This window comes from Sapajus apella, unplaced genomic scaffold (genome assembly GCF_009761245.1).
Source record: "Sapajus apella isolate SASKATOON/1434 unplaced genomic scaffold, GSC_monkey_1.0 scaffold84, whole genome shotgun sequence".
Classification (NCBI taxonomy): Eukaryota; Metazoa; Chordata; class Mammalia; order Primates; family Cebidae; genus Sapajus; species Sapajus apella.
The window spans coordinates 4,949,848-4,967,752 of NW_022437024.1; the positions used below are offsets into that span (position 1 = coordinate 4,949,848).

A 17,905-nucleotide genomic window follows, 5' to 3' on the forward strand; every position below is an offset into this window, starting at 1 on the left:
TGCACCAAAGTTTCTCAGGCAAATAAAATTTAAAGAGGACTGGTATGAAGCTACACACAGGGTGGGTGCCTGCAGTTTTGAATTACATAGCTTTTCTAGGGCCTTTAATTTTTGTTCATCTCATCCCCTTGAAATTTTAAAATATCAAAGACAAATAACACACTCATTCTGGAAGTAAGTTTTAAAATGCCAAAGACAAACAATATACTCTTCACATTATCTCAATTCTAAGACTGTAGCCTCACATTACTATGGCATATTTATTCCGATGCTGAAACTTGCAGCTTTTTACTTCAATGTATCCTCAAGTCGATGCTGACCACCTCTTGTTTTCATTACTGCTATAGGAAGAATCTTCTATTCTTGGTACTCCGGATGTACAGGTTCAAATAAATGCCTTCATGGTATGGTTAAAAGAAAGAGCTCCCAAACAGATTGCACCTAGGAAAATATAATCACTCTCATTCCCAATTTTCATCTTTAAAGATGATATTAACTCTGATGTGTTTGGCATTTTTGCTCAAGCATACGTAAGTCCTTCTAATGCTTGGCTATTCCCAGGAGCTAGAAAAAATAATAGCGACAATAATAATGACAACCATATAAAAGGTGATATGGTAGAGTGAAAAACGCTAGACCCAGAAAACTGGTGTTTAAGTCTCAGGCCCACTACTGTCTGGCCGTATGACCATGAGCAAGTGAAGTAATCTATCTGTGCTTTCATTTTAATAGTACCGCTGTCACAGGTGTGTTGTAGAAATTACATGGGTGTGCGAAACTACCTGATACATGGCAATTGTTAGGTAAATATTATCTATTATTACTAAAAGTTTTTTGAAGATGGGTCATATGAAAATGTCATATGTTTCAAATGAACTGTTTTACTTTAGGTGATTTAAAGTCTTCTCCAGAGGCAGGATGAAAAAGATTTTGGTCATGTATTATTTGAATGCCTCTCGTTCCCATTTTAATTTTTACTGTGTCCACTAAATTTAGAATAGTTAATGCCAGCCACTTTGCCCATAAAGCCAAAATATTCTGTAATCACCCCTGTGATACCAATTTCGAGTATTCGGCTTTTAAGTCCAGAATATCAATTGTGTAAAAAGTGCAGATAATTCCAATTCACTTTTGATTGTAATGATCTGAACCAAACACAACACCTAATTGATCCAAGATGATTTGGTCTTTGTAATTTTGTGCATTACGTGATCTGCACGCCCAAAACAGGAATATCTTTGAATTTAACATATTTTCCTTTTCAGAAAACAGAATTCTTTTAATTAAAAACATTTTTAAAAAGTTCAGTGTGTGTAATTGTTAACACCTGCTATGTGTTACCAACAGATGTTTCTTACTTACCTAAGGGAACTGTTATAATTATTCTATAAGCTTATTGGAATGGCATTTACCAAGATAGTTGTGAAAGTTAGTTGGTGACTTTTTATGTAATGTTTGGTATTTTTAAAAATCCTTTCCCCTACTGCTGTCAATCCCCATAAACCTACCTTAACCCAGCCTGCCAAAAGCAAAAATGTCATTTTGGGATGCCAAAAATGCAAAACTGGCAACGATCATGCATATTTTAGTCTTCGTGAAAAGTTACTGAAATGAAATCGTGTGTACACTAAAGCATATAAAATTTGCTCAAGTGTTTTAGCAGCTATTGTTTATAGTGTTCAACATGGAAGTCTTAAATCTTGATTATAAAAGGAAAAAGATATCTTTTCGAATGATAATACCCTACTAACAGCATGGCCTCAGAGGAAGCTCTAGTAAAAGTGAGAGTTTTCTTTATTTTTCTGGCCGTTCATAAGGTCTTATAAATCCTAGGCTATCTGAAATCTTCATTTATGGTACTAATCACACAATTACCTATAGGCATGTGTTAAATTTGATGCTGGTTTCAGCCAAATAATGGACCAACTGCAAACAATGAATAAAAAGGGGCAGCTTCATTTATAACCGCTATTTCAACAGAGCTCTATTGTAATCATAGAAATCTGAGGATTGCTCATTAATTAATTGATGTTCTTTTTTATGATGTGCTATTGAGTTAATGAGTAATTTGTGTGAGATAATTCTCTGAACACATTGATTACTTGAGATATTTTCCAGGGCTTTCATATCAATGACATGCTGGATAGGTAGAAGATGGTATTTGCTTTTGTGTGCTTATTATTAGCAGGTTGGAGATGAGTAAAAACCAGCACAAAGACACGTTAAAGTTATTTGATATAGGCCAGCACTCAGTCTGCTCAACGGGAGGCTGAATGCTCAGTCTGTCACATAGTAGGTGCTCAATAAATGCCAATTGAACTAATGACTATATTAAACCTCTGCTTTCTGTTATCTTAAATTACATTAAAACCACATTTCAAAATATCCATAATGATGTTTTTAAGAAAAAGTAATGATCAAAAGGCTTTTGCTAAAATTGTATTTTGTGCTAATGGCCTATTACAATAAACATGCAGATTGTTTTTGCAACTTATTCAAGTGAACATGAAACATGTTTGGCCTGCATAATTTCTATGAAATTGTTTCAGTGACGATCAGAGTAGTTTGCCTAACGTGGTAGTTAAAAGGAAAACATTTCTGTATGGCATGTTTTACTACAGATATAATTTTCAGTGCCCTGTTTCAGTTAAGGTGCAACATCTCTTCTGTAAAAATGTAGAATCAAGTTTCCTGTTTTAATTCATTATACAGAACAGAAAATTTGAAATTTAATCTGACAATAGCAACAAAGTTGCTGTCTGAAAGATCACTTAAAATTTATATAAATGTGCAAAATTACAGCCAGCAATTGCTACCTTCATTTTTGAGAGTTTTATTTTCGCCATAAAAATAAATAGTGGTAAATGACCTAGCTCAGAGATCTGAAACATAATATTCAGAGAAACATTTGAGGTACTTTGTCTATGCTCATTATGACTTAGCTTTAGAAAGTCAACATCGTTACACACTTTTTTTTTCTTTTCATGACTTAACATATGCTTTCTAGAGATCATCTTAGATTTTGCCAATTAAGCGCAATCATAATAGTGTAACACCCCTTTTATTAAAAACATAAATTCAAATGTAAAAAAGTGAATGAAAGAATCCAGCAGATATTTATTAAGCAAGATGAAAGTGAAATTACAAACACAGGTCAGCTTTTAAACTCAGTTAGCACTCTATTGGAGTGGAGGTGCACGATCCTTCATCATAGGCAGCCTATGGGAGATGCATCTTAGGAAGGGGGCTGTCGCTGCTCAGAAATCAAAGCTCCATTGGAAGTGTCCTACTGGAGGCATCAGACAACAAGCTAATTGACGTCAGGGCTACACAACACAAAGGGGAAAGTTGACAACAATTCAGGAGCTTTGAGTCGTCAAGACAATTAGCTTAGTACTTCAGGGCAATAAATGCTACAATTTATGGGCAATTAGCTGTAAAATGGCCTATAGCTGAAAAATTATTCCTGTCTTGTTTCATAATTTCATGGAGATTAAAGATAATCTAAATAGATTAAGGTCTTAATCTTTAATCCAGGTGAGTAATTTCATTGGCAGTAAAAAGCATAAGAAATAATTTTCAATGTAGTAAATAAAAGAAAAAGCAGCAAAAACCTTGTTTGGTCTTCCAGTGGCAAGGATATTTGAACAGCTTCAAGAAGCTGAGAGAAGTTTGTTCCCAATTTACAAGTATTTTGACATATAGATAAACAAAAGCAAAACCAGTTAAACCTTAAAGATCATCTGAATAAGATACTGACAATTAAAATTTTACATCCACACGAATTTCAAGCAATTGTTAATGGGAACCAGCAGGGCTACATTAAGAAAATCACTTTTCACTTTCTCTCCCTCACATTTTTAATTTGTCTTGCTTTGTTTATTTTGGTGATGCAAGTCCTTTCCCTTCATGAATCAAGTGTAAAGCTCTCAGGCTAAAATAATAGTCATTTTTGTGGGCCCCAAATAGCTATTTTTGAATTTCTTTCTTTAGTATATCTCAAACCTGGGGGACATGGGACTCGAAGACTCCTAACCATGAAGCATCTGTAAAAATACATATTGTTCACTTTTCACAGAACCATTTTCTTAAAAATAAGAGGCAATACAGGTATCCAGATTCACATGCATGTTCATAATAAAGCTTTGTCTTAAAGCAAATGCACACCAGCATTATTTTCAGCTTAATATTTTGGCCCCAAAACAAGAATCCAAGTATAACATTTAATTTTCATCTATAATGCATGTATTGGCAGGACAAAATATATATGCAAATAACACTGGAAAATATTGTTTCCTATACAAGGGATCAAGAAAAAAACAAAGAGAAAACCCACAGCACTAAGTTTGCTGTAGTGAAAATACGGTTCATGGTGCGTGTGCAGAATTAGATTAGTTGAGAAGTAGTTCTATTACAGGGAGCAAAAGCAAAGAAGCAAGTTCATGGGCAACCCAGAAGACGGAATCATATTCTAATTTCCTTAATTGTAATTTAAAGAATCATTCTCCATAATTTCTGTTTCTAGAGCTTTCTTTTTTGTATGCTATCATGTAAGGTAGTACTATTTCACCTTAAGAAATGGAATGACAAATTTCAGCCTAAGAGTGATGTATTCTGAGTTGGTAATTACTTAAAACAATGAGAGAGTAAAACACATCAAACTTAAAGTGTTTACTTTTTGAACATTAAAATTAATGTCAGGTAAATGCAGAAAAATATATAATCACTAGTTCTCAGCTTTTTAATCAATCCCTTTGTTTCTCTTCTTCTAGAAGATTCTATGAGCATTATGTTGCTCTGATCAAAAGCAACCTCACTACTCAAATACCATCATAGCTTCAATGTGCATTATCGTGATTTCAGTAGATTCACACTCAAATCTTTTTAGTGCCATAAATTTATTAAGCCATAAAGGTATTAAACCGTCAGCTCCTGTGGAGAGATCTGGGCAAAATTTATACAAGCAGTTTAATTTATTACTTAAAAATTATCTCATAATTGTGGTAAGAGATTTTTAAAGTAACCCTTTGGAAAAAATTTTACATGATACCCAAAGGCACTAGTTCACATAAGGGGTGTGGCTGAAAAAGCAAAACAAAGCCATTGTGTAGGTAAAGAGCACAAAAAGAAAAAGGATATTAAAAGGAAACCTGGTAAGCTTTAAAGTTATTCTACAAATGGCACTTTTCACGTTGGTATAAAATGAAAGTGCTTTAAGATGAAATTTTTCTGTATTTTTTAAAGCTGATTTTTAACCCCCTGAAAATAGGGGGTTATAAGAACACCGATAGACTAACTCATAGTGGCAATAAGTAGTGGATGTCACTAAAATGCTCTGTGTGTGTCTTTATTTTTTAGTATTTCTAATGTTGATAGACTTGCTTTATCTATCTGTGTATCATTAGTGAGATTTGCTTTTCAGCTCTTTACTAGAAAGTTACAGCTCATTTAAAATAGCTGGTAAATACAGAAAGCATAAATATACAGTAAGTTTAAACACTGATTGTACTAAATGCAACAATACAAAGAAGCAAACGGAACACAAATGGTAACACAATAAAACTGTATTACATTTGTGCTTCAAATATTACAATACATTATATACAATAGTCCAAAATAAACATCTCATGCCAAGTGACACAAAAACGAATAGCAAGCAAAAAAAAATCCAGCAATATGTACATTACTTTTTTCTTCAATAATAAACATTCAACTCTGAACTGGGGCAATTTCACTACATACAGATGCAGTCCGCCTTTTATTCCATATAACCATCCTGCCTTCCTATATCTACGCTATTCAGTAGGTTCCTGTGTCAATTCTTATATACATGTGGAGCAAAAAAGATAAAAGAATGTAGTGCTTTGTATTCTTAATGGGGTGATGTTGATAGATCAGCGAACCTGGGGTGCATAACCTTCTTTCATTAAACCTTCCTCGTAGTCCGTCTGGCAAAGGATCATGTTATTCTTTAGGAAAAATTTGTCTCCAACACAAAATCTGAAAATATTTGAAACAATAAAATGTGGTTAAGACCATTTCACTTGGAGCTATAAATTTGAAGATTTATCTTCCTAATAATAGTTTCACATGATAATTCCCTGAATCTGAAAACCTGGCTTAGATAGTTGTCTTCATTATCAGAATTAAGCCATTTACCATTTGCTTCATTTAATGAAATATTGCACACATTTGAAATCTTGCCTTTGTATGCAAAAACTGTAAGGACATCGATAGAAACACTTTGGGCACCAAACATGACTTGCTTTTTTTTTTTTTTTTTCAAACCTCATTGGGAAGGAAAAAATAAAAAGAACTGATTTGTATTTACACTCATTAAAAGAAAGATAATAATGTTTCACTGCAGTAATTATGGATGATTTCATCTCTGGCCATTTAGGCATTTAATAAAAAAGTAAAAGGTACTGACATGAATCAAACAATTAGAAAATAGCCCATTTTAAAGCTTCCCATTTAAAGCTTTCTTTTACTGTGTTACGAAAATGAGATTAAATTTTAGTAATCTAGAAGTGATCATTCTAAAGCGAAAGTTGCTTTTGTGTCAGACTCTGATGCTGAGCCATATTCCTTTGTTTGTGGCAAGTTCACCAACATGAAATAGTAGATGTCATTTCTTAGAGCACTTCCAATTTAACCAAAGGGAGTAACCTAAATGAGCTACTTAATATTGATGTGATAAATTAAACTAGTTTCCAATAGCTAATTAGGCATTTTATTTTATAAAGCACTGTTTAATGTGCAAGACTGTAATGTTTTTAATAAGCGTTCTTTTTGTATGATTTCCCCATGGTGACACTTTGGACACAATTAAGGTCAGAAATAAATGCTTTTTCTGTTTCCGCTACATTTAACAATAAAGTAACTCTGGGGAGATCTGTATATATATTTAATTGTAACAATTTGACCTTCAAACAGTGGTGTCTGGTAGAGCTGACCCAGTAAAACTACTTGTAATTATACAAGTTGACCTTTCTGACCTTTGATAGTAGTCTCTCTTTATCAGATAGTCAATTTCAAATGATGTTCCAGCAGAAATCTTAGTGGATAGATTAAATTGCGTAGTGAAAGCCACCCTTTAATGTTTTGTGAAGTTGAAGGTTTAAATGAGAAGCAGTTGGACTGATTTACATTTGCAAAGATTGGAATGCTAGACAGTGAACCTATTTTTTTTCCAACTGGGTAGCTTTGGAAATTTATCCTTATACTAGCTAAGTAGATAGAGGGGAAAATAGTGTAATAAAAAAAGTAGATTGAAAAGAATTAGCTTTCCTCTTAAAGGAAAATTGGTCTGTTTATTTGTGGAATTCACTTTTTTTTCGCCAGGATTACTGCCTGCTGATGATGTTGATTGAAAGCACAGACTATGCACTGATCTTGAAATCGTAGGGTTGTTTGTGGTCAAAGCTATTGGATACAATCAACATTCAAGTCCGGGGCTTTAAGTGTATTTTCTTTGTATTAGTTGCAAACTGTACACTTTAAATGTACTTCAATAACAGTGTTTGTACAAACCAGTTTGATACCCTGATCACTAAGATATGTTGAATAAAGGAAATATTTCTCTTGTTGAATAGACCTAAGTAGTAAAATCGATAGTTTATCTTTTAGGTGAAAAAATATAAAATAGCATGTAGAATACGTTTAATTACTGTACAAAGTTATAAATGTATATTACTGATGAAATTAATTTTGACTAATATGCAAATAATAAAATATCACCCAAAACAAGTAGATTCGATAAACACTCTTGTGTTCCACCTAATATTACTAAATCATTTCTTCTCTAAAGTCATTAATTTGGAAACATTCTCTTTTAACTCCGTATTGTTTAAAATTTTGCTTTACTTTTTTAGTAAGCCCTAAAGTTCCATTAGCCATCAAATAAAAACATTTTACTTTGTCATGTTATCACGTTATGTCATGCCGTTCATGCCTTTAGAGGCCTTCACACTTAGAAAATTTCTATTTGTAGATTAATAAATTCAAGGTAATTATAGTGAGAAAAGCATAAAACCAAGAGACTGGGGATCTGTCTTGAGTCCTGTCTCTGTCACCTACTCATTGCAAGACCTGGGGCACATTTCAGACTATCCCTGTCTCAATTCCCCATGTGTAAGAGAAAAAGAGCCTGACAAGTAGATTATAGAGAGGTTCAAATGAGAAGTGTGTGAATGGCAGAGAGGTATACTGCAACCAATAGGGTCCAAACCCTAGCTTCCCACTTATGATAACTGAAGATAAAACTTCAGTTTGAAATATCTGTGACATCAGTCGCCTTTGTAGGCTTGCGGAAAGAGTAGAAATGAAATATCTAAAATCTTACCTTGATGTTTGGAATATAGGTAAAATAGCCACATTTTTATACTTACCATGTGCTAAATGCTAAGCATGTATGTACATGATCACATTTATTCCTTACATCCAACCTAGAAAGTAAGCATTATTATGGCTTTTTACAGAAGAAAAACCTAAGACTCCATTCCAGAATTTAAAAACCCTACCCAAGATTCCATAGTTAGAACATATGTAGTAAAGGAAGGAAAATAACCCAGGTCTTTTTGGATTCAAGACTCAAGTTTTTACCTGGGGGCAGAAAAGCATGCGAACTATAAGAATAACGTGGAGATGAAACAGTTATGCAGGGCATAACTGTTTTTTCTTTTTTGTATTACTATTATTCGTTTGCATAACTTTAAAAAAGTCTGCCTACCATTCAGTTAGGTGGTATATACAGAGCAACAGAGGGAGAGGGAGAGAGAGAAAGAGAACTTTTCTAAAATACCCCATCTGACATATTTTATTGCTAATATGTTATCAACTGGATAAAGTGCACTTTATATGCATTTCAATTTATACTTAAAGGTCAAGATGAAACAGAACATAGATGAGGAATGTCACATTTGAACATATGACTCAAACAAAACAGCCTTGAAAGCTGTGGTTAAGAGCAGATTATGATTGGTCTGCAATTAAGGTTGATATCCTCCTTAAAAAATGCTTTATATATAAATACAAAGAAATTAGAGAGACAGCAACACAGATAGTACATATTTAACAAAGGAATCTGTAACTGTGATTTTAACCAGCTTCTTATGAGATTCAGCATTTGGAGGAAAAGCAAAAGCATTATGAAAGGAGTGATAGCCAGAGGATACTGCAAGTATATTAACAGATCAGGCTACAGTTACTAAAAATAAACATAATCTTTCTTGTAATCTGACCCTAATTACTTGTAGTATGCTCAGTTCAATTAGTTTTACCCTCTTTTAAAAAAATTATGGTAAGGAATAAGAAGATGCCCAATTGGATTATTAAATCATCTAATCTTGATGTTTTAGAATTAATATTAGATTTAATTTGTAGATATTTTTGAGTGATTGTCAGACTGAAGCAGACTTCATACAGTCTTAGAGACTTAAGAAGTATATGAAAGAAGTATAACTTATAAATCATCCTTATAAAATACAGTGCTTAGTTTTAAGCAGTTTATCAAAAGGCTATGCTAAGAAGCCTCCACTGGTAACATCCCTTTTAAGAAATTAAAATGTTAGCTTAGCCATCTTCTTTCCTAAATGTTAGTGACTGCCAATTATGATTAATTTCTATTTTACACTTATATAAGAAGGGGAATCCTATCTATATTTCTAGTGTCTATACTTCCCTATTCCACATTTTGGTTAACTATAAGTTAAGAGATTTCTAGTATACTGTTTTCAGTAAGAGGTCTGAGTCGTGTACTCATTTCACCACTATACACTTCTGGACAAATTTACTGTCTTTCCCATTGACAACCTGGCTGTCATTACACATCCCACTGCTAACACCCCTTACTGTATCAAATTATACTACCCATACCCCAAATCTTGCTGTACATTATTCAAAGCTTACCTTAATTTAACTCCACTACATCAATTCACATTTCTATGCTTAGTCAGAAAATAAAATACCTCTCTTGAAATGGGCCTGACTCCAGAAAGGGAGATGAGATTCCTTGGGTTTTTGTCTTGATCCTACCATTTTCTTCTGTGTAATCTTGGGCAAATTACTTACATTTCCTATACTTTACTTTCTTCATCTGTCAAATGAAGCTAATAACAATATCTACTTATGGGTTATTTTGAGTATTCAAGGAGTGAGTGCATGTAAAACACTCAGATCACTGTTTGGCTTATGACTAATACTTTATCAGAATTTACTATCATTATTATTTGGTAATGATAATCTTTTCACCTTTACTTAAGTTGTTCCCTAGCAATAAATATTTCTCCCCTTTTCCTGTCTACGTAAATTCTAGCAATCTTTGAGTTCCCATTTCCTCCATCAACATCCTCTGACCATGTCAATTCACTTATTCTGATCTTTCCCAAAGCACTTATTTGTTGGTGTATTGTTATTTTGGTGTTTCACAATTTCTCATGAATGTGTAACTGGTTTCCCAATCTAAACAGCAGTTCTGTGGTAAATGACCATGAGTTATGTTTCTTTTGAACCCTTTGCAGAACCAACCTAAACTGTACTACCACTTAAGGTGTGTGGTCATTAAAAATTGGTTAAGGTAGATTTATTCCAGACACCAACAGCTTTACAAAAACAAATGCATTTTAGACGACTAATTTAAATTTGTATTCATTTTGACTTTTATTCTATGACTTTTCAAAGACTACATTTACAATTTCATTTCCTCTGGGTCCTTGCTTTCTCTCTCCTCCTCCACATGCCCACCAAACCCCTTCTCTAATCTCTGAACATACTGAGCTGCTTTTCATTTCCTAAACACCTCAAATGCCTTCACATCTGCATGCCTTTGCACGTTGCTCAATTTGCCTGAAAATCCCTGGCTCCCTCATCTTCCCCAACCCCCAGCAGACACACTTCCTGTAAGTCAACCAGTTCTAGGGAGTTCTTTTTTTTTAAGACCCAGCACATCAGGCCTTTGATGCTTCCCTAACATTTCAAGGATAACTGTCTCTTCCCTCGGTATAGATCTATTTGGCATCGATTACACTCTTCTGTGAGGCTTTGATGTCCTGTCTCTCCCATAGCTCTGGACATGTCTAAAAAATAAACTAGATTTTATCCACCTCAGCTTCCACAGAGCCTAGCACGGTGCTTTCATTCTTAAAAAAAGAAAATTGTTACATAATTTTATGTAGTTGGGAAAATTTCATCACAAGCTTTTATTTTTTCCTTAACAAAACTATCATTTAGTTTTACTGAGTTTACTAAGAGGAAGGGGCTTATTCACCTTTATGAAATTAACTTGTTATATAGAATCTTCCAGTTCTGAATGAGATTCAAGATATCATAAAAAAAGCTCAAATATCCATCCTGTGGTATCTTTTAAAATGTAGAAACTTGCAGAATTTTAATGCAGAGTTCATATTTTAGCTATACTCCTCTAAAAGGGGCAGAAGAAATCTATATTTAAGGGACAATCAATCCCGAAAGGTTATTATTACTGATACTTTTTAAAACATTCAGAAATGCTTTGGATCTTAATGATACTCTGATTTAAAAGTTAAGATGAAATGACTGCTGAATAAAATTCATAAACGTGTAATTCCACAACTTCAGAAGTCAGTAAGGTTTGCTTAAGGGGATGAAATGCCTATGAATTACCTACTTGCCTTGCATTTCACTTGAAAAAGTGCAATATTGTGACAGTGATTTGGCTACTGGAAGTGGGATAGGGGTTTCCTGGAGGGGGTTGAAGCAAACTTCAGAGTAAGAGGAGAATCTCCTATATTAAAATCTTCTGTATCTGGATGACAAAATTTGTCTGCTTTGCTTGACTGATGAAGATTAGCTGACTTCCTGCACTAAAGAAGTTTGTCTTGTAGGGGCTGAAGTGACAAGACAATAACTAAGTGCTAATTGTGCATAACCAGCACTAAAGATATGCAGTCCCATTATGGCATGTAATAAATGAAGCGAACACAGAAATATATTAGGTACTTTAATAATGATACTAGAATAGTATTTTGCAGCAATAAGAATGTGAACAGGTTTAGAGTCAAAATTTAGGAGTGTTTGTCTTACTTGACTGAGTTCTCCTGAGGAGACAGCCTTAATTGTGAATGCAACTTTTTATTTCAATGGTGAAATAAAATTGATATATGATTTGTAAATAGCATTAACAACCTACAATTACTTTGCATCATAATAGAATTTAGGCTGGGTTTAGCACTTGAATGATGTTTTAATTTTCTGTGTAGAACATGGATAAAATAGGTAAGCCTACTTAATAGAAAAAATGGACAAAGGACATAAACTGCCTACTTCTCTAAAAGAAGGAATACCAAAGGGCCACCAGGAATCAAATAAATGCCAATTAGAGATTATAATCAAATACCATCTTTCATCCCTCAAGGTGACAATGATTTTTTTAAAAAACATAATTCCTAGTGTTAGAGTGAATGTGAGGGAATTGCATAGTTTTGTACATTTCTGCTGGGAGAATAATCGGAATAACATTTCTGGAGATAATTTCAGCAATGTATACCATAAGCCTTCACACTGTTATATACTTTGTTTAATTAATTATGTTCCTGTGAATTTAGCCAGATCGAGATATGAGCATTTGTTTTTTATACAGTCCATTTTATATTGATAATACTGATAATATTTACAAAATAAAAACTTTTGGAAACAACTTATATATCTGATGATAGAAGACATGCGTGAAGCTCTGTCCATAAAAGTGAACTTAGGAAAGCTTAAAAAACCTTAAAAGAATTTTTAATGTCAGGTAAAAAGGCACATAATATAAATTGAGTGAAAAAGTCCAAATAACAAACATTAGGATTCTTCCCTGTAACTTTTCCCTAATTTGCTTAAATGTGAGGGTAACATTTATACAATATAATTTGTCCTATATACATAGAAACATGTATAGCTGGCTATATATCTAAATATTAAAATGTTTTCTTTTAGAATAGTGAGACATGAGACAATGTTGTGTTTTTATCATTTTCTATTTTCTAAATGTTCTACTATGAATATGTAATCTTTTATAAGTAGAAAAGCAATGACTTTACGATTGCATAATGGTAACTGCATTGTTACTGGCTACTATTAGTTAATCAACATGACACGTAGACAAAAATATTCTAAATTTACTACTAATACACCTCTAAAATGTATAAGATACATATATACATGCACATAAAGGTGTCTGTATGGATGTATGAATATTTGTGTTTGTGTATCCTTATCCCTACAAAAAACATGTGCAATTGCCAATTTATTTTTGTCTAAATGTTACCCTAGACTGAATGAACTTACTTTGATGCTCAGTACTTGTTGGGAAGAGTCAAGACATTGTAAGATACATCTTAAATGATTGTCTGGATAACTATTATATTGTAAGGTACATTAGGCCACAGTCTTCATATCTACAGTTGATAAGAGACACTATTGTGATATATGTCTTTTAGGAAAGTCAAGTTAGTGGAATATTATTTGGTAAGTTATAAAAATAACTTTTGAGAACCTATTGTATTCCTGACACTTAATATAAATTATTTCATTTAAGTTTCAAACTCTGCAAGAAAGGTGTTAGTGTTTCTATTTTATGGGTGTGGGAATCAAATTCAGAGCGATTAAGTAACATACTCAAAATCACACAGCTAATATATCAGCTGATATATGGTGGTGCTAAAATTTGAATCCCGTTCTCATTATAAATGTCACATTCTTCCTACTATTCTACAGGGTCTCATAAGAAGATTCTCCATCAAATAGTACCTTTCGCAGTAAAGTACAATAATTGAGAAACTGATGCAACTAATATTTATTGATTATATACTATGTCCAAGTGTTCTCACAGAAACTCACTAAATTCATTTTCATTAAAATCTATCAAGTGTTTTAATTTTTGAAATGCTGTATTTTTAATGATATGCACATTTTAATAGTCTAAAGTTATCTCCATTTATCACATGAAACAGGTGCCAGTAGTATATAGTTTCCACAGAAATAAAATATATATATATAACTTTCAATAAGAAAAAATGGAATTAAGTTATAATACTTTTGAGCTGAAAGAATTCTCTGAGATGGACTAATCCAGCTCCATATGTTACAAATGAAAAAACTGAGGTCCAGAGAATGAAAGTGTTTCCTTTAAGATCACACAGCTTATTAGTGACAGAGCCCATATTTGAATTTAGGTTTCCAGATTCCCTATTCAAGACTTTTTCAAATGCTTCTCTCCAATGATGATAACTGTTTAATTATTAGCTATATGTGGCCTGATTCTCAAAGATATTTGAAACAATTGCAAAAGTACGTACAGAACTGGGTTAACATTTAAGGTAAACATCTAGAGAGGCTGAGGGTACTGGCTCATGTCTATAATCCCTGCACTTTAGGAAGCTGAGGTAGGAGGATTGCTTGAGACCAGGAGTTCGATACCAGGCTGGGCAACACATATTCCAGCTCTATAAAAATAATTTTTAAAAATTAGCCAGGCATGGTGGTGCACACATATACTCCCAGCTACTTGGGAGGCTGAGGCAGGAGGATTGCTTGAAAACACAGGAGTAGAGGCTGCATGAGCCATGTTAGTGCCACTGTGCTCTAGGCTGGCTGACAGAACCAGACCTTGTCTCAAAAAACAAAAACAAGAACACGAGAAATCAGGAAATTGAAATCTTAAAAATAAGAGAAATACAAAATACTTAAATTCCTGTATATTTGCCTCATTGTCAATTTATTTGCTCACAGAAGTAGTACAAAAAAAGTAGATACTTAAAAACTACTTTTTAAAAGACAGGAAAATAATAAAAGAAAGGAACGAATAAAAGAAGTCAAAGTGTACAGAAGTATTTCCATTTTCTGTTACTTGCTCTTATACGATGCTTTTCTTTCAGGCAGAAGTAAGTCTTAAGACCTTTCTTCTCCTTAGTGGTTTGTTTCTGGGATGGGATTAAAGTTTACAAAACAGAAAAATGCTGAAATTAATTGCTTTAAATGTACAAATATAAATCCCACCTATTAAATAAATAGCCAGCACAGACAGGTTTACCATTTTTTTAGAGGCCAAAAAGAGATCTGCTTACCTCTGATTACAAAGCTGACATGCAAAGCAGTCCAGGTGGTAAACATTGTCCTTGGCACGCATCACCATCTCAAAGGCAGGGATGAGCTTACTACAGGCCGCACAGTTTCCCGTTACACCGAAGAGCCTAGAATAAGAAACATTTTTTTTTTAAACTCTTACAGAGAAATCTGAGATTGTGAAGAGAGATGATGCTAATATACCCTGTAAAGCTATCAATACACAATTCCTTATGATGTACACAAGTGGGTTGTATCCTAGGTGTATGCATAAATATTCTTCCACAACATATTCTCCATTGACCTTCTTTGATGAAAACCACATCTTGTTTGAGAAGAAAAGGGAAAGACAAATACATTAGGAAGCTTATATAACTGCACATAAACAGAAGTTAATGGGGGTGAATTCATACCAAAAGTCTTCTCTGGGTTAGAGTACACAGAAAATCTAAAAGCAATGTAACTTTGATCTTAATGTTATATATTAAAACTTTTTAGTTGGGAAAGGAACCAATGAATGAATGACTCACTATTTTTTGACATCTAGTTACTAAAAGGTTTGCCATTACTATTAAAAATACATTTATGAACAAGCCATTTAAATAGTCAAAAAACACAGAGGCGCATGTATGCACCTTATGCCTCTATACCATAGTTATAGCTATGATTATGTTATTCAAGTAGCACATTAAAGTAAATGAGGCTGTAAACTATATATAGCTAGACCAGAAATTGAAGCATAATATATTGTCAGAACCATTGGAATTGTCTAGGATTTCAGAAAAGTTCCTATTTGCTGTAGCTTCCTGAAAATCATTATCGGAATGACCTAAAAAAAAGTACAAAATAAAATGTCTCTCATTTCATAACATGAGGAAACATTTTATCCATTTGCACTGGCAATATTTAAACCAAGTTTCTTTAAAGTTGATAATGATAGTGAAGAATTGTTATAAATAATATTCCATGCATAGTAGTTAATGCACTTTTTTACTAGGAAGCAAACTAGATGAAAAACACCACATCTGCCAGTTTTCTTTTTTCTCCAGCGTCAGGCTGACAGGAGAAAAAATATAATGGCTCTCATGGGAAAGACCAAATTAAAAGCAGTTCTAAACTAATGAATTCAAAGGTGCTATAGAGAAAACTCATTTTAGTTATAAAAATGTACTTTTAAAAAACTTAGCCTTTCATTTTATTGAATTTAAGGATTAGGCACAAATGTGCTGAAGTCTCTCATTACTTTCTATAGACTCCAAAGACAAGTCTTTTCTTAAGGCATGCATATTCATTTTCAAGTTTATAACTATTTCCTTTTACCAGGATAATAAGAGTTGTTGGAAACAGTTGTGAGAATGGTTTCTAAGTGTCTGGCAAAAATGTGCAATAAATGTTTATGCTCATATTTTTGTTGGATTGTCTCTTGAAGAGCATAAGCACCTTGAAGGTAGAAGCAATAAATGCATTTTGAAGACTTTGCTAATGTAGTCTGTGCACTTGATAAAAAGTAAGTGAAGTTTACATTCAAAAAGATCAGATTCATAACTGTTAGGCACTTATTTTCCTTACTGAATTGCAAAACAGTTTAGTATTGCTAATTTAAATCATATAACCCTAATAACTTTCATGTTCTCAGTTTGTAATCCATATTTTCATAAATAATATTTCTTTCAAAATAACTTCCTTGAAAATGTAATATCTTACATCTGCTATTGGAGATGTAAAATGAAACCATCACAAATTAAAGCTTTCATCCTATTCATTTGTAAGCAGAATTTTTTACTTTATTGTAACGTTTCATATTTATTTTTCAGTGTACTTTACATGATCTACTTAGGAAGCACGTCACTTATATATGCTATTGTTCCTTGTGTTCTTTATTGTTTTGGAGAAATAAGGAAAACTTAAAAGTTCTTTATTCAATGAATATATACTTGTGTATATAAAATCTGGTTAACATGAGATAAAGCTGTTTCTAAGAATTATTCAGTTTGCTCATATCTAATAAACATACACACACAATGCCACTTTGAAATTCTGGACATAGTTTCCCCCAATTTCAATTGCTCTCGCTAGCTGAGCATTTATCAGCTACCTGATTAGAATTTGTTTCCACACAAACCATTGATCATCAGCCTATTACTAGGCAAATGACAGTTAATTACCCACTACATTAACCACTGGGACCTGAGACCTGCTTCTGCTGCCATCAGTCAACATGATAAATGTGGCAAGTTCAGTAATGCATGGCCAGCCCTGAGCTGCCTGCTATACTGTGAACAACCCTCAATCTCACTTCCAGGCCCAGGAAAATCTATGGCAATCTGCATAATTACAAGCTCTGGGTTAATAACAGACAAATGATTTGTTGCATCTAAACAAAGTCCTTGGAATGCTCTGGGTCTCCGATGGCTGCCTGTACGGCGAACCGCCACTAGTGTACTTTCCACTACGATGTGCACAAAACAGTTCTCTGACGTTACAGCCTTCCAATTTGTTGCCCTCCAATTTATGGATTCTGCATATGTGATTTTTAATCATTAAAGGACTCTTGAAGCAATATTATCTTAATTATTCTCTGCTGTAACCAGGGAATTAGGCTTCAGATAAAATTTTCTTCTTCCACGCGCTTTCCCTGCCTCGCTGGAGGCTCCATCAGTTTCCATCTACACCTGGACTCTGATATCCTAATGATGAATTATTGCCCCTTTTCCTAAGAGGGCGAACCTTACAAGGGAACATTTTACTGAACTGTCAACTCACAGACTGAGTGCGGAGATGCGGAAATCTGATCTAATTTACTGCAAAACGATGCATTTGTTAG

General features: G+C 33.5%; 1 protein-coding gene across 14 annotated transcripts in view; it reads right to left on the bottom strand.

Annotated features, from left to right (window-relative positions):
- Positions 1 to 2,821: 2,821 nt before the first annotated feature.
- The window catches only part of LMO3 (LIM domain only 3), a 62,038-nt gene continuing 46,954 nt past the window's right edge, over positions 2,822 to 17,905 (bottom strand). For 8 of the 14 annotated variants that reach the window (XM_032253767.1, XM_032253763.1, XM_032253765.1 and 5 more), the window contains 2 exons: positions 15,084 to 15,209; positions 2,822 to 6,000 (listed from right to left, as the gene is read on the bottom strand). In XM_032253767.1, coding sequence (XP_032109658.1) covers positions 5,895 to 6,000; positions 15,084 to 15,209 — 232 coding nt within the window. In that variant the 3' untranslated portion in view covers positions 2,822 to 5,894. The remainder of the gene's footprint in view (positions 6,001 to 15,083; positions 15,210 to 17,905) is intronic. The other 6 variants (XM_032253758.1, XM_032253754.1, XM_032253760.1 and 3 more) reach the window with 1 other exon arrangement.